General features: G+C 41.5%; 1 protein-coding gene across 1 annotated transcript in view; it reads right to left on the bottom strand.

Moving 5' to 3' along the window:
- Nucleotides 1-22128, bottom strand: part of LOC141013480 (uncharacterized) — a 48829-nt gene that overhangs the window by 21218 nt on the left and 5483 nt on the right. The window contains exons 3-4 of the mRNA XM_073487232.1: nt 21636-21762; nt 21415-21521 (exon numbers count right to left, since the gene is read on the bottom strand). Of these exons, the coding sequence (XP_073343333.1) occupies nt 21415-21521; nt 21636-21762 (234 nt within the window). The remainder of the gene's footprint in view (nt 1-21414; nt 21522-21635; nt 21763-22128) is intronic.

The raw sequence follows: 22128 nt of genomic DNA, 5'->3' as shown, positions 1-22128 counted from the left end.
AACATGTGTCACGCTGCCATGGAAACAGGACCAATGAATAGTACTGAAAAAGGTTTTAAAAAATCATTGTTGATTCAGGAAAAGGAATTCGATTTGATCGTTCATTACACAAATGGATAGTTTTAAAAAAAACACACACACACGGGAATAGCCAGTGGCCAGAAAAGCCAAATCAGTTCTACTTGACCGTCAGTGTCTGACATCAGGACCTCTGCCTGAAACAGCACCCACAGAACAGATGAGCCTTGGCACTGAGGTCAGTCTTGCTTCTTGCTCCTTCACTGTAATGTCTGCTCGCCCTAATCCCCTCCCTCCCTCCCACCTCACCCTCCAACCCTACCTCCAGCACACCACTCCATTTTCAGCCCCATTCACTCCAAGCACAATCTCTTCAGTCCCCCATCAATCTGCTGTAATACAGGCAACAGACAGAGAGAAGCGAGGGAGAGAGACAGATAGAGATCCATTCACAGCCAATGTTCTTCCCTGCTTACTTTTCTCCTTCAACTCATCCCTCCATCTCCCTAATGAGATCAGCACTGCCCTCTCCAATACATTGCATCCTTTTTTCCCTCTACATGTCTGAATAAATTAAAAGCATTACATAATCAATCTCCCCAATTCCTGCCTTAGCACAACCTCATACCTAGCTTGATCAAATGGCACACAGTAAACACACAAACACAGAGAAGTCTTGCCACAACACTCATCATTACTTGGTTGTCTAGCAGCTGTAATGACCTATGTCATCATTATGGTTACACTGCAGTTACAACATCAAAGATCAGAGGGCGAAACAGCCGTCTTTAAACCGCAGAACCTGTATTTGGGTCAATGCAAATGAATGCAGAGGAGATCTATCCCCTATACGTTACACATGGACATGCATGACAATGCTTTCTGTTTCAGGTTCAGCACAGACATGAAGACTGACAAGGAAATATGTAATAATAGAAAGCCGATTCCCTCGCTTATATCATCTTTGCAGCACAACACATCAGCATTCACTGCACTGGCAGCTCCACTGCATTCCAACATCCTCCTCTATCTCTAGCCATAGCACATCTGCACCAAAGCACCTACAGCATCCCTGAGCAAACACACACACACAGACACACAGACACACGCCTTTAGCCAGCCTTACCATGTTTGTGGCATGTAACTGTTCAGAGAGTGTATGCATGGAGAAGTCCGGTTCATACAATCATGATAATTAAATCTCTTTTGGTAGCGGTCGAGGTGATGGTCCTCCGCAAGAGCTGAGCCTGCGATGTTGAGTAACAAGGTGCTGTATTCCAGAAAGAGGCTTCTCTTTCCGACGCACCGTGTGAGTCTCGCGGTCCGTCCTCCCTGTGTCTGCCAACCCTGTTATGTAATACACTTATACCCCGAGTCTGGGAGCCAATCAAAGATGCTCTGCCTAAAACCGGTGAGAGATACACACACATCCTCTCACACACACACGCTGTTGTCTCGCTCGCACACACCATCCGCACATTGACACTTCTGACTGCACAGCATTTAACAGAACTCTATTAGAAGGCACCTGCCCCCGGGGGGAATTGCAAATGTGTGAACGCTTGGGAAGTGTGCACGACTCTGATTCAAAGAGGAACTACAGATAACACCCACCAAGGCTGTCTCACACACACGTACACATGCAACTTAACATGCTCACATGCTTACATGTGAACACACGTGTAAGTAGCACTATGCTATCACTGTTAACCATTGCGGTGTACAAAACTGTGTTGCTATGTTTACAGTCCTGTGGGGGTCCCCGCTTGGAAGGATGCTTTACCACAGTGATGAAAACACCGGCCCACATGCCTCAGCATGTGATGGAGGTATCTGTGTTCATAATACATGGCCAGCCAAAAAATTCTCTCTACACCTACAGTACAACATTTGCCACTTAAGTAGACACACAGAAAACACTGCACTTAGCCATGAGTGTGTGAGAGCACATACAGCACCTTTAAAAAAAAAAAAACACACAAAAAAAAAACCCAGCCTGCCTACCATCCCTATTAATAGGACTGTCATGGACGGCTCTGGGATAGGCTTTTAGCATATCTATTTCTGACGTTCATTCAACATTCATGACACCTGCCTCCAATCCTTTATTAGATTATGCCACTGCATGTGGAAAAAAAAGAAAACGGCTATATTATCTCCATCTGACAGTCCCTTTCTCTTGTAAGATCTGTAAGAAACATGCACATATTCTAGTAATTATTTTATTAGTCTCTGTTAGTGAAATAACGTGTGGGCTTGAGAAACAGGTGCCACCCTGACATGTTGAAAACGGGAGAAATGTGAATATTGTGGGCTATGAAATGGGAGCTGAGTTTAGCTGCATCTAAAATGGGGGAAACCTGGAGTGACGGAGAGGCCCTCCTTTATTAGGCCTAGCCCTGCCTGCTATTGGTTACTGTTCAGCTGAGATTACAATGATCCTCTAGAGTCTGTGATCAACAGTACAAACCTCTCACTTGCACCGCTATTTGCAACAAATATCCCACTTGCTTCAGTGGAGAGATCACTGCTCAGCTATTAGCTGCCATATTGTGGATGTGGCTACAGTGGATCACAATAGCAAAACAAGTCCTGACGCAGCAGAAGGCTGCTGTTAAAAAAAGACCATCAGAATCATTTTTTCAAAAATCAAATTATTAGTGACTACATTGAATCCATGCGCATAATCCACAATATACAACATGGAGGAGAGAGGGAGATCGACGTAGGGAGGGGGGGACATGTTTATATGCGGGGGATATGAATTTCCAGTCACCACAGAAAAGGTAAGAGCATCACAGATCTGTATCCGCACAACTACGACCACCACCACACAACACTAGCTATCACAAACGGTGAGAGGACACAAGACATAACGAAGGATTGGGGAGGGGGGTAACAGAAAGACATTATGTTGTACCAACGTCATTCATTTCAACGCGTAGCCGTGATGGAGCGCCGGGTGTCCCCGCTCTCGACCAACGCGCACTGTCTTTCTCTCCTCTCCTGTGTGAAAGTGTGGTGCGCTGCGAACTGGGCCCCAAGCGCAGATCCATTAACGAGTACCGAGGATGAACATCAACAGCACGTTCACAAGCACCAGAACCGCGATCACCGTAAACACCGCGCACGTCTGGACATCCAAGGCCATGGCGCAGCGCTGCGGGCCGCTGCTGAGATGCGCTCTCAGTGACGGGCGGTATTCAGCTCTCCCGTCAAGACACGTCGCCTCAAGTGCGACCGAGAAATCCACCATTACAGTTAGGCAAGAAATGGAGAGAAAAGGATGCCCCTACGCCTCTTCACACTACGCGATGTAATTCATAAAGGCACGGGAAGAGATGCATCATCCTCACCATCATCATCGTCATCAGTCTGCACCGCGATTTCTCCCCGCTAGAGAACACCTGCCGGTGTTTCGCCTCTTCCCCTAAACCGACCGACTCTCAGGCCAATAGCTTCTCAAAGAAAACAAGAGAGAGGCTGTGCGCAGGCTGTTCGCAGCTGCCGAGCTGCCTTCCGGTGAGTGGGGACCGCAGAGAGATCGGCTGTGAGGCTGAGAGGCGGTCCTGTATTAATACTGATCAGCGCTCCGCTGCTAGACTACCGGCTTCAGCCATCACCTACAGTCGGGGGAGGGGCACAGCCGGCCCCTCGCTGACTACATCGACCACAGAGGCCAGAATCATAACCTCATTCATCTCCCACCCCATCTAAAAATATCACCGTGCCCTGGTGATTTATCATTTATCATTAACAGCCCCTGATGAAGGAGAATAAATGTCAGAATAATGGATGCACGTTCCTCAAAGTGATCACCATCTTGTAATTTTATTGGCATAACGTCAGCTTTGTCTGTGGCCACGCATCAATCAGATACAGTGTGCCCAGCTGATCTGATAATCAACAACATTTACACTCTGCATTACCCCTGGAGCACCACACGAACATCACTGATGCAAGCAGCAGGTATTTAAAGGTTCCATTCAAATCATAAGCAACTCTACATGATTCAAAAATGAGAGTTTCAATCTTTTAGTGGTTTCATCCTAAATAACTGCATTTTCTTGCATACATTTAAAAAAAGGCACCAAATTAAGTGATCGTATCACAACAGTAGGATTAGAAACATGTGATGCTATTTGAGAGGATCGAGGGACGTCACAGGAAAAGGTTTGGCACCCTCACATTATGTGCAGGAGCATATTTCCTGCTTCATTTAGTATTAAATAGTCTGTGATCAAATTCACAGTTTTTCTCATGTTAAAGAGAGTGTGATGCAGCCCAGTCTTCACACTCACAGGTCTTTCAAAAGAAAAAAAGTAATATTTTCATTGCAAATTATGCTGTATAATAACCTGTTTGCATCATTACGATTTACCTATACTGTAATGTTACACTTTGCAAGTACATTTTTATTTAAGGAAGCCTCCAATTTAGTATGACACTTCCATACATCTTTGAGACTTGCATTTGACAGACTAAATGGTGAATGGGCACAATCTACACTGGTAAATACCCACACCTTTTGAACTCCCAGTGTTGCTTTCTGTTAAAACATGTGTAATACCTAGGCCCAATGACATCATCAGGGGCATTTTATCAGACTTGATAAAACTCCTTTGCAGCCACACAAGATGTATATTTGTTTCCAGAGGCTGAGTATAGGGTACTCATGGGCATAACAATATATTCTTTTGAGTTTTTTTGTCACTGCCAATACTGAGATAATACCAATGTTACCCAATTAAATATCCAGTAAAAAATATGTTAAATATGTCTACCTTTTCTGAATGTATGACAACGGATCCGTTCCAGTTTATTTAAATTTATTTCTGTTTGTTAAGCAAAACATAACAAATCCCCCAAATCGACACTTGATTGCGCCCATACATGAGAGTAGGCATATGTCTCTTCCCTGTTGTGAGAATGACCATGGTAAGTCAAGTCCAGCATTTTTTTTACTTGCGAAGGACAGTGAAAGAAGAGATCTGTGGCCTCAGGTAATCCACAGATAGTATGAAAATAGCAAAGTGTGGGAACACAGTCAATACAGGTAAGTCTGTGGCAAAAAACTCCATCCTAAATTAGGTAATGATGTACCTGAGTAAAGGTAATGTCTGCCGATTGTGCCTGTAGATCAAAGAAAATGAGAAAAGACTCTTGTTGATGGTGGAACTAAAGTTCCTTCCATAAATCACCTGCTTTGAGAATAGAGTTTGGTTTAACTCTCTGTCTACTCTTAAGATAGTTAAAACAACCCATATTTTTTTCTAAAAAAGTTGGGACCCTGTGTATAACATGATTTACTGTACAAAGACAATACATTTTATGTTTCTTCTCTCAGCTCTTCTTGTGTAATAAACACCAGTAGCTATCAAAACAGGAGCAGTCTGTTTTTTTACACAGTAATGTAGTTGGTTTGCAGTAACATCACATTGGAAAGACGACCAAAACAGCAAAATGAGTCTTACTGACAAAAAAAGTCACCAACGTCAGTAATACATTACCTTGAGATTCAGAAAGGTAGTTGTGTATCAGTTTCGCAACCTCTGTAGGCGACCTCCTGTAGTTCCGCACACACCAGTGGAATCTTTTTAAGGAGACCTGCAGACATTTCCTGCAGTTTTTGTGGCGACCAAAACTGGCTATTTTTCGCAGGAAATTGGACCATCTGCGTCCGTGAACGTGGCAACCAAAACAGGTATTTTAAGCCAAACCATGATATTTTTCTAATTCTAACCAAGTGGTTTTTGTGCATAAGCACAGTGTTGTGACAAGAGAGAAACAGAAAGTTCAACCTACACAATTTTGCAACATAAATGAACGCTCAGTTTTAACCTATCTGCTGTTTTGCAGAAACATACTTAGCCAACATTTTGGTGATGTGTTGCAGCTAACTGGCTAGTACGTTCTGCTGGAACACTCAGGACTGCAGATATACTAAACCTTGTTATGATAAAGCAATGTTTGCCTCTGATTTTCACACCACTCTCACTAATATCATCACTTCTGATTGAGAATATGTCTGATAAAAAGTTGAAATGGCTCTGGCATTTTCAGCCCTTGGTCTTTTTGTTGCTGAAATCATGGATTGTCCAGCGACAGGCTCAGGGGCTTTCCCTTTCTTTTTCCATTTCTCGATTCTGATTCACTTAGCTAAACAGCCAATCATAGTGATTTTTCTCACCGACTGGCTCCACCACTGATTTAACATGCTCAGTCGGCCGAAAAGCTGTCGGCAAGGGCCAACAGCGCGAGACACACAGCAAAAACTAGGGCCACAGACACTCACAGATGGCCTGACATTGAGCGATAGTCGACCTTGTGTATGAGGGCCCTAAGAGAGAGTATACCCTCCCTCCCTGTTAGTCACCCCCAGTGTCTGACTGAGGATTTTGCCCTTGAGGTCGCACCCCTGTTAATTGATCTGAATGTGTAAAAATAGTGAAGCTCCTCTTTAATTGAGTAACATATTTAATAGCATAAGTGCTCATAACACTCTGAATATTGTAATTAGACTAGGCTCAAGTGTGTTTTAAGCATTTGTGGATACATTTTAATAATCATTATGTATGCTGATGTGAGCACACATGCACTCAAACCTGGATTTATACACTTAAAACATAGGTAGGGAAATGCATAATAGATTTAAACTGATTTGTGAGTGTGTCAACCTTATAACCACAGCCGAGGTGCCACTGAGCAGCTGGTTAACCACAAACTGCCCCAGTGGACCTGTGTAGTGTCCCATAAATCAGTATGTGGTTGCAGAGGCAACCTCCAGATGTGTAGGTGAGTAACTGAGTGAAAGGAGCAAGACACATTGGGGCTCAGAAAAGCTACTCTAAATAAATGAAAGTACATCAAAACACGGCTAACAGTTGAAACATGCACGGTTCCAAACCACAGCTAAAGGGTGTGTGTATCTACAGTCCTCCAAACTAAAAAAAAAACAAAACACTACAGTAATTTGTGGAACAGAAAAAGATATTCAGAGGCACTGAGGTGTGCCCAGTACTTATGGTGAATCTCATTTCCAGGCCCCCAAGAAAAGTGCTGTGCAGTAATGTGGCAATCATGTGACATGATTCCGAGCAGAGAAAGACATTATGTGGTACACGCACATACAAAAGAAATGACTGTTAAAATGGGTAACAATTTCCTGAGTGTCACACACATTCAAACTCCCCCCAATTGTCACATCCAATATAATTTTGGCCCAATATAATTTTAAAGGTCACGAATGAAGTCAAGCAATGACGTATGAAGAAATTATTCCCTTGAATAATTCAACCCAGCTTCATGGCAGGAAAAAGGTATCAAAATGTCAGTAGAAACTGCTCAAACCATCCCTTAGGCTGCCATTCCATATGCTCAATATGTTCCAAAGTGTCACATTTGCACCGGCATATGGCTAAATAAACACTTTGCAGTTGCTGCTAGCTTGGTTAGCTTTTAATGCTCAGGGCCAACATAAACAAGTTTAGTTGCAAGTTGATTCCTTTTGTCAAAAATATGACTGTTTGGAACATAACTGAGCATACGGATAGATACCAGGAAAGGGAGTTGTGCCTCAGGAGTGTTCTGAGAAGTTTCTGTGGGTGCTTGGGTCCACTGAAACCATTGTTAATCATTTTTGACTACAGCTGACACTTAGCATGTTTCAGAGCCACTTACAGGAGGTATTTGGTACTCAAAGTGTTGTTTTTGGGTGCAGTGTTTCTTTATGACTCTGTGTTGCAAGTGTTTTGAGTGACAGGACTCCAGCTCCCATCTGATGCACGTGTTTGCCATTGGCATGCACGTCGTCATTTCAGCCTCACATACTTAAGGTGAATACTGTATTACACATAAGCGCATCACCAGCCTGCAGCACTTGTCCTGGTGCCTCTCATTGTGGGCATATTAAGAAAACACCACATGATCATGAATGAATTCATGCATGGGAATCAGTTCAGTTCAGTCCCAGCACTCCCAATCCAGTCAGCACCAAGTCAACCATCCAACACGCACAGACACAAAAAGCCCTCTCCAAACTGCACTGTCTTCACATTCAGCTGAGAGCTTTAAGATGGATCAAAAGACCTCAGAATAAGTTTAAAAGAATAACACCAAAGGGGTGCACTATATCAGTATTTTTAGAGCCATAAATAATTTCCAGGCCACTTTCTGCACATACATGCTGATAAAAGCAAAGGTTCCTGAAAGCCAGGCTTTCAGTGAATTGCAGAGAGCTGTACGAGGCATCACAGCTGAGATATGACAACCGTCCTCAAACAAGCTTTTTTTTTTTTCCTGCTCTGTGCTTGTGTGTGTGCATGTGTGTGAAACGCAGAGTGAGCAGATTACATAAGCCTGCCCTACCTCTGTGGGCTCCCTCTCCAATCTCCCTGACATTTAGACAACAAAGGTCACATCTGAAAGTCTAAATCTGCACAGACACCAATGCTAATATACTCATACATTATACAAAAGAGAGGGACGGTTTGTAAAAACAGCTGAATGTTTCTCACAGCTGAGAATCACATGTTAAATATAGCTGGACTTAAACTTACTGTATGTGAATTATATTCACAACAAGTACAGTTGTTTTCAGGGCTGTCATTATTGTGAGGGATTTGTATTGCTACAGTATAAAGTCATATTCACATGGGATTAGCATTATCAGGGGAACTGCAGAGGTCGTCTGTGATCTTAATCTAGTACAAATCTGCTACGTCTGTAATTTGTAAAATTCTACCACAAATAACCTTCCATATTTCAGCAAACACAGAGGTCATGTGATTATATTAGGCCAGTGCAAAATGGGATCTCTGTGATTTTCTGTTGTCAGCCAACTTATCCTGTTCTTCGCTCAAAGTCCACTTTTTGGAAATATCCACTCAATGCATATGTTCATATTATTGTTTTGCTTCCACCAAACCTTTAAGTTTTTTGTGATGGAAATTGTTGAAGACAACAAATTAATGAAGATAACATTTTTAGCATATGTTCTTTCCTCTCTGGGTTGTGGCATATTTGTTCCATCTATCCATCTATCAATTTCTTGTCATTTATCATGGGTTCACAGTAAAACAGGTCAAGCAGAGCAATACAGATCACTCCACACTGCTAGTCTATGAGTACATCACTGACTCCTTCTCTTGATCATTTAAAAAAAAATAGCTTCATGTTTTTCAAAAGTCTCTCTGCAAAACAATGCTGATCTCCTCATGTTCCAAAGTTTAGCTAAAGCTAATATGATATGAGGTAGTGTTGTCACGATACTGGAATTTCTAACTTCCATACAATACCTTGAAAAATATTGCTATATTGAGGCATAAAATATTATATTTCAAAAAAAAAAAAACAACAGCATCCAAATGAATTTACTTCTACCATAGTTAGAAGAGTGGGAGGAGGCAGGGCTATCTGGGCACTATAGCGGTGTGTGTGCTGTCGGAAAGAGAGTGAGAAAGCACGGCTGTGTTTATTCAGAGTTGATATGTATCGATAAATAGATATCTTTGACAACACCAACATGAGGCTTTGAAAGTTAAACTTTTATTATGATATTCTCTCTTTGTGTTTTGACAGAAAATCTTTCATATAAAGTAATACAATACAAGGATGACGGTTTGTTACACAGAACCATCTGGAAAGGTGCCGCTAGAAACTATTTGGAAAAGGACAGACAAAAAATACTTGGGGGGTGATTGGACGAACTCTCTGACTATAACAGTCTATCATTGGCTATTTTCAACCAATCAAATCAACAGTAGGAGAGCACTACCACCAGAGGAGCCTACTGGTAAATCAAACTCCTATTGAAGCCAGTTGAAAAGAGTGAAAAACATCAATGAAATATACTCTATAGTTCTAACATATCAGATGCTATAGCAGTATTTACGCTAACCTCATGAGGCGCTGCCACTTTTGTCTTCTTTTGTTGCTAGTCATCACATTTAAACCACGCCCCTTGGCTACCAGTAGTTTCACAAAGGATGTGTGTGGTTGGACCTACAGTGTCTTTTAATCATCTTGCATAGAAACTGAAATTGCATAATTTCTGTGACTTTCCTAAGCACACAAACAGGTACGCATCAGAAAAAGCGAACTTTGTGGCTGTGTACTATCTTCATCACCAGGGTCTGACATAATGTTTATTACTGTGGCCACTGCACCAAACTGAGAGTCATGAATCTCATGATCTCATACTTCACCCTCACATATGAAACTGACCCTGACCCTTCCAGAGAAGCAGCTGCTTAGTCAAGTCAGTGGGTCAGAGCATAGTTAATTTTAAGAAATAGTGAGAGATGGATCAGATAAAAGAGGTATGTCATGCCAAGTAGGGTGGAGAAATTACAGTCAAAGACATCAGAAGTGATATTACAGCATTCCTAGACCTGGTGGCTTCAGAAGAAATTGTCCTACTCATTCATGACAAAGCCATGCGACCAGTAAAAATAAATCGTTATTTAATGATGACCAGTGCTATATCTTTGTGTTCTGGAGACTGTTGAATTAAGATGAATCTGCCCTGCGACAGTGTTCTTTAAGGCACCCCCTAGTGAGTCTGCATAACATTGTGGAGTTCTAGCAGGGAAAGAGAGAGAGAATGTCTGAAAGCATATAATACAGAGAACTCTGCCTGAGTCCTGTCCCCATGTGCTTCTATTAAATATCCAATTTATATTGGAACCACTTTTGGACCACTTCTTAAAGACACTTTAAGACACTTTCCAAAAGTGGTTCCAATATAAATTGGATTTTTAATAGAAGCACATGGGGACAGGGACAAAAATTCAGGTGTAATGATAAAAGTTAAAGGAATGGTAGAACATTTTGGGAGATAAACTTATTTGCTTTCTTAGTTACCTTGTTATCTAGTTATCTTGTTTTAAATGGCAGCTGCTTAGCCCCCAATTGATTGGGACATCTTTCCCCATGATAGGACTATTCCAATACACATACACGATAATGCGGTCCAATTCAGCCAATGGGAGAAGATCATCTGCAAATAACAGAGGTCATCAAACTGGCCTCTCTCCAGACCTCGAGTATGCCTCAATATCCTGTCAATGAATATTACAAACAGATGTGAGTACAAAGCACATCCTCGACATCTTCCTTGTTACAAGTTGATGCAATGCTTCGGAAAAAGCATGGTGTAATATACCATTGCCAAAGAGCAATAATACCAAATTCATGGCTCAGGGCAATATCTACTCATAATAGTTAGTAGTATCCTGGTAGGAGGTAGGCAGGAAGCTCAGCTACTTTAGGGAGTGGACTTTGCTACAATATTGGCATCATCCATCACTGCCCCACTGACAGCCAGTATGAGGAACAAAGCTTACACCTCTCACCTTAAGATGAAAGACTGTAAAAATATTCCAGACCCTTCATGTTTTTAAAGCATTAGATTAAAACCAGCACTATTAGGAAGTGTATGAATCAAACTCTGTTTAATTCATGACATTCACCACTCTCTTTCTGCAGATTTTCTTTAAAATTCTTTATGCAGTCTCTCCCTGAATAAGACTTCACATTTCAGTGCTTGCAAATGAATCTGTTTGTGGTCAGTAGGTATTTGGCTAATGGGAGGCACGCCCATTTCCCCTTCAGTCTGCTCCAATTCTTTTGTTCCCCTCCCATCCCCACGACAACCACACTGACTTCCTGCTTCCTCCCAGGCCTTCCAGCCACAAAGCGCCCTAAAAATAAATCGCTGGACTTTTCCTGAACACAGTTTTGTCACCATTGTTCAGACATCAGCTGTTTATCCGTTCAGCTCCGTTTGGCTGTTAGCGTAAAGGCAAGTCAGTGGGTCAGAGCATAGTTAACTTTAAGAAATAGTGAGAGATGGATCAGATAAAAGAGGTATGTCATGCCAAGTGGGGTGGAGAAATTACAGTCAAAGACATCAGAAGTGATATTACAGCATTCCTAGACCTGGTGGCTTCAGAAGAAATTGTCCTACTCATTCATGACAAAGCCATGGGACCAGTAAAAATAAATCGTTATTTAATGATGACCAGTGCTATATCTTTGTGTTCTGGAGACTGTTGAATTAAGATGAATCTGCCCTGCGACAGTGTTCTTTAAGGCACCCCCTAGTAAGTCTGCATAACATTGTGGAGTTCTAGCAGGGAAAGAGAAGACATGAGTCTTTTTTATAAACACTTCCAGAATTTAGGGTATATAAAGTCTCTTGTGGAATAAAAACAAACTTTTGAGGACAAGCCTGTAGAGGAGAAACATAAAATATGAAGCTAATTTATTACACCTCTTACTGTTTTCCACACCTCTGTGACGGAAACTCATTACTATGCTACTTTGATAATTGTATTTTATTTGCTAAGGAAAAGTAGGTTAACTGTGGCATTAATGTCTGAAAGCATATAATACAGAGAACTCTGCCTGAGCCCTGTCCCCATGTGCTTCAATTAAAAATCCAAATTATATTGGAACCACTCTGGGAAAGTGTCTTAATGATTCCTTTCAGGTGTTACGGTAAAAGTTAAAGGAATGGTTTGGGATATAAACTTTTTTGCTTTCTTAGTTACCTTGTTATCTAGTTATCTTGTTTTAGATGGGATTACATGGGAGACTATTTCTTGGCCTGACAGAAGCTGTAACTTTGGAGCCTATGTAGGTTGTCTGGCAACATCACTGCAGCTAAGACGCAATGTCAAGTCATTGCACACACCTAATAATTAGGAGTTATATGAGGTATAATAGGAATGTTAATTAATTAGCTTAAGAGCTAGATAGCGTATTTTGTCTTTCGTACAGAGCCTAACTAGCCGATTTTCAGTGTTTCCAGTGTTTGTGCTAAACTAAGGTGGGTAGATATCAAATTAGCTAGATTCAGGAGATCGTAAAATCACACAAAAATTAATCTTGCCTGGCTTCAATGTATGCACTTGTGGCAGAACCACAGTGGTTCGCACCAATCAGCATCCTATGAGGTACTACTGGCAGCTTTAGGTGTGACGACAGTAAGAAGCAATTGTTCGAAAACAAGAATGGCGCCTCCTAAAGAGGCTAGCGTAGATACGGCAATAGCATTAGTTCTATCAGAACTGGAGATTATATTCAATTGAAAGAAGAGCAAAGAACAACATTGGAGGTTTTACTCAATGGAAAAGATATTTTTGCTCTTCTCCTGACTGGAGTCATATAGTTTGTTGATCTGATCGGTTGAAGTTAGCCCATGATAGAAAGAGATTGACAAATGGTTGATCTAATCACCTGTCAAGTATTTGTGCCTGCCCTTTTCTTTAAAGTATCCAAGGGTGACTTCTGAGACGGAATCAATCTTGTCATCTAACTCTCAGCAAGTCAATAAGCACATTTTCCCACATGTTGAACTGTTTAAAAAAAAAAAAAAGACTGGGACAGTATATTCATTGCATGCTATTACATTCTTATATTATATTGTATAAGATAAGATATGACTTTATTGAGCCCTCGCTGGGGTAATGTACTGAAGGACAGATTGATTGAATGGGAGACAAAAATGAAACAAGACAAAGTGAGACAAAAATAGAAGTAGTAGTTAAACAATAATATATATTTTTATATTAATAATATCATATCTATACTTTTACTGCAATGTATTTTATCAGATGACCTATTCACCCCTTATTCTTCTCTGTCCAGTGGACTTAACTTCATTTGCACATATGTTGACTACATTGCATATCCATCAAGACACCTCCTTGATTCATCTAAAGAGTAGGAGATGCATTGAATTACTAAAAGCTCCCCGAAGCTCTCCACTCTTCAGTGAAGTTGTGGCAAGTCTAAAATTTCAGTAAAATTTCCCACAGAGGGGAACCAGTGCCTCTGCTAAAAGACACTATAACAAGCTCCCCAAAGACAGCATTCTAGCATTTTCACAAACTGCAACAAAAAGGAAGCATTAAAGAAGACTGTTGAAAATACAGACTGTTATTTATTTATGTATTTGTTCACTATTGGAGCCAGTGTGTACTTAAATAAAGCCCAAAGATTGGTCATTTGAGAGCCGAGCTGTGGGATAAAACTGAATGACTTGTGCTAGGATTTGGTTGGTTGCCCAAGCCAGCACTGCTTTACTGTACTTCTACTGTGCTGTTTGTGAGTGTACTGAGTGTGTTCGCTAGTGTCATCATTCGTCAGAGCACTGCCAGCCACCTGCAGACCAGAACACTGGGAGGTAAGAACAGTAGTGCCTTCCCATCCTCCACTAGTTTTAAGGCTGTAAGGCTATTCACATCAACAGAAAAACAGTGGGACACTATGGTTGGCAATAAACTGCTCTCATTAACCATCATACCCACTAGGTGCCAGAGATGTATAACCTGCTATAGCAGGAGGAAGGGCTGGGATACAAAAATCTACAGCTCCACCTGTCCTCTGAGCTAAAATGATTTTACATTCTGACTGCTTCCTCGCCACGAGAGTTCAAAAGCAGAACATCGGATTGAAATGCAAAACTCTGCAGTGAAACGATATTTGGGTGCAGGCTTGTTTGGCATTCTGTGTTTCTCAGCACCTCACTTCCTGTTGATAGGTCAATTCCTACCATCAAAGACTTCATAGACTGCGCCTGATGTAGTGCTGCTGTCCTGTAAAACATCCACTAACAAGCTTCCCATCTAAAATATATGACCGCGCACAGGCATGGGTGCACATATGGACTTGCACGCTCTCATACTCAGACACACAATCGCTCACACACACACACAACAGGTCGCAGGAAGCAGGTGTTTTCACATGCTGGAGGGAGGAAGGGAATGGAGCGAATAGGGGGCAGGATGAGGTGAGGAGGCGAAGAAAAGACAGTGGGGAGAGAAAACTTGATCCTAGAAAAGGAGAAAACAGAGATGGAAGTGATGGAGGGAGGGATGACAAGCTCTGAGGTCAGGAAGGGGGAGGCGGAAGGAGAGGGGGAACGAGGAACAAGTACAGGGAGCGAGGGGGTTGCATAATACGTGTATGTGAAGGAGGGTTTTCTCTGACGCCGCATGTGGTGTAGCAGGGAGCCAGGGAGGTCAGAGGCAGAAAGTTAAGCTAAATAATGTACACAAGAAGTGGCAGCTGCCAGAAAAATCCGGCCCATCTTTCACAGAGGCCTGCAGGATACATTCTAACTAGCAGAACACTGTACAGGCACTTAGCTTCTGTCTCATTATTTTAAGGCAGGGACAAAGTGACCAGGGCTGGAGTTATGTATTCTATTCAAGGTCCAAATACTCAATTATTGTATATTTAGATCACAGCAGTTGTCTTGTTTTAAATTTACTAAAAATAAAATGTTTTGAAAATTGCTTTAAATTAAAAGTTGTTTATACTTATTTCCCACTTGAAGGACAATTTGTCATAGTAATAAATGTGAAATCTACTCAAACAGCAACCAATCTTTAAGCAAATGTGAAAAAAGCACTGGAAAGGCATTTTATTATAACAAAGAGCTGCCTGTAGTGTGACTTTCAAATAATTTCATCAGGATGCTGCCTTTACCTACTCCTCCAGCTTAAATCGGAATTGTATTTCATGGCGATATTTCCGGATATTACAAAGACTGTTCTTTCTTTCATTGACAAAGCAACAGAACATGATGAATGTTTACATTATTTGTGGGGAATTTCCGAGTAAGGCAGCTTGAGTGGGCACAGACAATTTATGCAAAACACACATGATCCCCAGGACAACCGCCAGCAGATATTAGCCTATATGTTGACAAAGCAGGAAGATGACAACCCCTAATCAGCTCTGAATAATGTATTAGCACCTCAGATGAGTGTAAATACTTGCCAGCTTAGTTTCCTCTGTTTTTTGGCCCAACTGTCAATGCTGGTTACATCTGAACATGTTTTTAGCCTGCACGAGAGCTGACCATGAATATAACAGCCATGTATGCTTCATTTTGAATTTATGTAGGATTAAAAAAAAAAGTTTTTGTTTGTCATCAAGCATTTTTGTATCTTATGAACCGCTACCACTTAAGTTATTTCATTAGTCTACTAAAAGTTAAATGGTAATCTGTCATTAAATATCTTGTGTGGAATGGTTTTGGCCTAATGGTGGTGCAAAGAGAGCTGTGCATTGTCAAAATGAAGTAGTTGAAAATTAAGTGCCCGGTGTAATTCGTACGTCCTCAGCTGAAGACAGAGTTATTAAGTGTCTTTGTTTGTAATTAAAGGTGCCCTGTGGTGTTTTCTTGTAAACAAAACAATAATTACATTTACATTCAGTGTTTCTCAACAAAGCACATTGTGTGTATCTTTGAGGTTTAATAAACACATTGACTGCACTTCCTCATAAAATACTTGCAAAGCAGATTTTTTTTTAAATTGTGTAATGTTTACATCTTTTTTTACAAGCTAGTAGTCTTCCTCTTCATTCATCTGTTGGCGCAGTGCAGGTTTTTTGCATCTTACCATTGATAAGTTCTGATCGTTGAAAACTGGTGGCAATGTGTATTGCAATGCACATGTATTGTGCATACAAACAAAACAGGGACTCATTAGTAAAACATTGCTTCATAGCACTATAGGTGGTCTGAAAATCCACAGGGCAACTTTAAGTCAATTCAGATGCACTTAAATAGGCCACAAATTTACCTCAATTAATTACAAATTAATTAATTTCTTCACATACATATGTGAAGAATATGGATCCAGGAGGAGTCTTTTAGGTTGTTCCAGCTGCAACTAAACAATGGCAGGACATGAGCCTCATAACATCCTCCATGTATTGTACAGAATAATGAGATTAATGTAAATGTCATGCCAGTAAAGGCTACTGAATTGATTGTAACAAGACAGTCGGTTGAAAAGCTGTAAAAAAAACAACAAAAAAACAAAACAAAACACCAACACACATAATAGCTACAGTGAAAGTTAACAGTGGAATTAATACACACATAAAATCTATATGAAAGATAGCTGTAACACATTTTCGCCTGTGGGCTGTCTGCACTAAGATTGTGCTGTCAGATAATAAGGGATCATTATATTATCATATTACCAAACCCAAGGTGACATTCTTCTGTGTTGACTTGAGACCAGAAAAGTCTTTACCCTAACATAAACCTGTCAAATAACCATGAAAACAAACATCGTATTACATAAACACTAGAAGCTGATGACCGTGGGTAAAATCACCTAAGCAGCCTGGGAAAACTATCACAAATGATACAACTGATGCTGGATAACAAGCACCGGAGTGCCTAAGGCCTTAAATAGTCTCGTAACAAAAATCAGTGCATGTTGTGGTATTACTGAAACCATCCGCCAATATATCTAGACTGTCCTCCTGTGGCAGCAGCATAACATAGTTGTGGTGATGATAGACGGATAAAAATACCGGCCCTGATGAGGTATAAAACAGAATGTGCTCCAAGAAAGCACAAATCTGTACATGCATGGGCATGCATGATCTGACAAAATACTGATGCGGAGATATTGTAAAACAGGATACACCAGTGAGTAAGAGAATGAACACAGAACTACTCCTCCAGTCTCTGGGAACATGCAGCCATCTGAAATAAAAGTGGAGATGGCTTTTGTAGGGAGAAAAGGAAACCCTCTCAATAGTTATATAAGAGAAAAGGCCCTGAGCCTAGCTGTCTCTCCCTCTTAACACGCACACGCCACATAAGCATGGAGTTGCACGCCTATGCATTCAACAACAACAACAACAACAACACAGGCACACACACCTGACAGGCAGAAACCCATTCTTTGGAAGAAACAGCCTAGGGAGGCTCTGACACAACCACCTGCTCAGATTCAGTCAGCGGCACTACTATTTATCAGAGCCGCTGCATCCTACAAAACAGTATTAGCTGGTGGCTGCAGTAAGTCACAGCGGATGTGCGCCTGCACCTTGGCAGGGGAACCATGTTGAATGAACACTGATAAAAGATTCTAGGTCGCCTGTGGCTCAGAGTGCGGACTGTACATACATGTGGTTATTTTCAGGAATACCTATTCTCATGGTCTGTCTCAGGGGGCTCTAAAATAAAGCCCAGGGTGAAGCGAATGCCACACATTCACAGTGTGTTTGACAGAGATATCACTAGCCGGTGCTATTCATTCCTCACCAAATAATGAGGTCGTCAATGCAATGACTCACACACCCTGGCAGATGAATTCTGAATACATCAGGAGAGCATGTGAAGTGTGTGTGTGTGTGTGTGTGTGTGTGTGTGTAGAGGGGCTGAGGCCTCGGAGGCGGATACAAACAGAAACTATGCATATGTGGTTAAATTAACATACGAGCACTTGTGCCCATCACATGTGTATTAAAGTGTGCTCATAAATAGTTGTTCAACTCGAATTTGTCCTCTTTCATCCCTGCCCTACTATTTCCCTAACTAGCCACTGCCTGCTGACTCATGCGCTCATAATAAATAGATAGCATTGCATAATATGATTATGACCAGACAGAGCTAGGTTAGCCCAAACTTAATCATATAAGATTTCTGTTGAAACTCTTAATCTGCGTGAAGTCCTTAATAAGACAGTCCCCCTTTCTGACAAGTTGTCAGCAGAGCTTCGGGCACAGCATTAGTAACACACAGGAAACTGTCCTCTCATCTGCATAGGAATTAACAAAGACCGCCACCACTGCTAAGTGTTTGTTAGAGGAGAGGAGAGGAGAGGAGAGGAGAGGAGAGGAGAGGAGAGGAGAGGAGAGGAGAGGAGAGGAGAGGAGAGGAGAGGAGAGGAGAGGGCAGTGACTGGGGGGGAGAAATCCATTTAAATGAAAGGGAGAAGAGAGGCGTCAGCATTAGCAGTTAATCCACTGCAGTGAGAATGCTTTCTCTCTGCCTGCGGCCTCTAGGCTCCAGTAGTCATCCTGACAGGAAGACTGTAACAGACACTGCACCGTATCACAAACATCAGATCCGACCCTGACACGAGATCTATACCGAATAAACAATGCATGACTTACCAGAAATAAGACTGCAACACACAGATTTAATGTTGAAGCATCATCTATCCACGTGACTGCTCTAAAGCTGCGCTACCATGTTATGTCATATTGTGCGTATACATTATATATAGATATGTATTTATACATATCTATATATAAATATGCTACCTCCAAGTCAAGATGCAGTCATAAATCCCAGCATTTGAGTCTGCTGCAAATGAACTTCCCTTGCCATTTAAACACACACGAGACATTTCCAGTGTTATGAGTCCACGTTCCCTACCCCAGGGGAGGGCCACGACACAAAAGTGCACATACAAAGGGAGCATCTCTCTCTTCCCCTCTCTGTTTCTCTCCCACCCCTTTTTCTCTCACTCACTCACCCACACACTTTCTCTATTTAGCTCACACTTAAAAAGGCTGCCTAAAGATAGAAGCAAGAAGATGAACAGGAGCCAGCAGAGTGTCATGGCAACAACGTGCAGTGGCTCACAAACACTATTTAGACCAGCAAGGAAAAAAGTTATAATCAAAGCTGAAATGCTGTAGTATCACCTCCTCAAAGATACAGTTTAGTTAATTTCAATGCCAAGGACGTGCCAGCGCTGAAATCCCCAGGGCTCATCATTCAACAGTTGAGTTGACAGCATATCTCATGAAAATGGACTAGTTATTGTGCTGCAAATGCTGTGGTTAATCCTGTCTGACTCCTTGTAAACAGTTTGAATTGAAGTCCACTGTAGAATAGCTTTACAACACTGTGAACACTCATTCTTGGATTAAATTGATCATATATTTCTTGTATAATGAATGCTACTGAATATGTATCAAAAATAGCATGTGCTCTAAAGTATTTCTTAAAAAATGAAAGAAAAAAATCTAGAGACTCAGAAGAGATTCAATTTAGTATGATCAAATAATAGTGTAAGTAGTGTTAAGCCCTGTGCATTGAAGTTCTGTAGGTATAGATGTTGGACACAGCCCCAGAAATGTTCACTACCGTGTCAGGATGTTTCAGAGACACTCTGCATCTCCTTCCACTAGAATCCCCCCGAGGCCACTTGCACATCAAAGCACTGATTCTGAAATGCCTGGTTTCACTTCCTGAGTAGTAATACTCCAACGTACTCTGAAGCTAATTTTACACAGCTGACAAAGACACATCACACTTCTCATAGATTCCAACACGACAGGTATATGAAAACGATTTAATGTCATTCCTTTTTGCTGCTGTTGAATTCAGTCCACTTGTCTGCGTGTGTGTTCTCGACAGATTAAAAAAACATCTGAAATGTTGGGTGGCCAATTCAGGATGAGTAATAGCCTAAGAGTACTGGATGACATTAATCTACATGGCCACCATCTTCACGGATCAGTTGCTTCATTATCTGATGAAACATTGACCAGTGCTCTGTCATCTCCATATTAGCGGCATCAGTGAGAGGTTATTTATCAGTCATACTCCTACTCCATTAAACGTCCTATTATCTCATCTGCGTCTGCTCACATGTGCGACAGGTGAACAAACTCAGTGTGACGCATGTGGGTGTATGTGTTTGTGCGGGTGTGAAAGGCCTTTAATATTACATATATATTCAAGCTGTGAAGAAATGTTCTTAATTCAAATATATAAATGAATGGATTGAGTTGAAAAAACAAAACAAAAACAAAAACAACTCAGATTTGATTGTGAAAATTACTACTTGATTGGGAAAAAACACAGCATGATGCCGGCCATGACCACGGCTGTCTGCCCCGCTGTACTGCATTAACTGCAAGATGGACAGGAGTCATACACAATTAATGATGATGATGGCAGAGAGTTCACAATCCATTTTAGCTGTGGAGAAAGTGATTTGCACTCCGAGCAATCTACAAAAATTTGGTCAGTAGATGTAAAATTGCGGAACCTCCAGAAAAAGTTGTATGCAAGCCATTTAAGCTACAGTTGCGCTACTATGCTATTGAATAACATCTCACATGTTACAAACTACTCTTTGGTCTCGCTCTAAGAGGCAGTGCATTCTCAGTTCTCACTCTAGAAACAACTACAGCTCAGGGAAAGAGTGAGGGAGAGAGGCAGAGAGGTCAACAGTCTTAAAATGTTTCATGGTATAGGACATTATTTATTAGCTTATTTTGCAATGTGTAGGTACGCAGATATAGAAATAAATATACCTTCACAAGTAATTATGTCTTTCATTGTATTGGTTTGCCCTCTTAAGGACATAAATTGCAAAAATAAATATCTAAATGGTTCAAACCCATGTGTTTTTTTAGAAGGAGTAATAGAACATCATTCTCGGCTTATTTTGACAGCCCTGATTTATAGTGGTCACAGTTATTTTTTTCTATGCAAACCTGATGATTGTTTTTAATGAATGCCTCTAAAGGCCTTGAAATCCTGACAGAATGAAAAGTAAAACTGATCTGTATTTATGTGTGTGTGTTTATGCGGGTGTGTGTTCGACTCACAACGTTGACCTGCAGTGGTTCTGAACCCGGTCTCAAGAGCCTCCTCCTCCTGCAGCTACCAGAGCCTCCAGACCGCAGACGCACCGATGATGACGACTGACCCATGTCTGCGGGGACAGACACATGCAGACGGGCGGGTAAACAAGTGATCAATCAATCAAACAAACACACATCAATCAACAGTCTGCATATTAATGTTGAAAAAAAATATGCAATGGTACCTGACGGAGGCAGGAGCAACGCCAATGCAGCGAGGGTGCTGGGGGGCAGCGGAAGGGAGCGGCACCGCTGGATAGACACCCTGAGTGGGGGCTCTAACGGTGACACACCCGGGGGGCGAGACAAGGCCTAGAGGGTACTGAGTAGTTAGGGCATCTCCTATATTCCACACAGAGTTATTTTGATGCACACGCTCACACACACAAGGTTGAATGCACACATTCCTCTGCCCTTCAAGTAAAAAAAAAAAATCTTCCATACTGCCTTGTCCCATTTTTTTTTTTTGTGCACAGAATTAAAGTATTTCACATTCAGCAAGTCTATTCTGGTGCATTGGTCGGTGTGCATGCCCCGCAGCAAACCAAGAGAGACTATACATCACGCCAACCCGGCGGTCTCTCAGGTTAAAATGAACTGACTCTGAGTTAGGGCAACGAGAGGTAGAGCTTATGGGAGCGATGAGGCAGAAAATTGGCCACAGAGAAAGACTGAGAG

This window comes from Pagrus major, chromosome 18, assembly GCF_040436345.1.
Source record: "Pagrus major chromosome 18, Pma_NU_1.0".
In the NCBI taxonomy this organism is placed as follows: Eukaryota; Metazoa; Chordata; class Actinopteri; order Spariformes; family Sparidae; genus Pagrus; species Pagrus major.
Note: the sequence above shows the minus strand (reverse complement) of the source record. Positions and strands in the feature narration are given on the sequence as shown.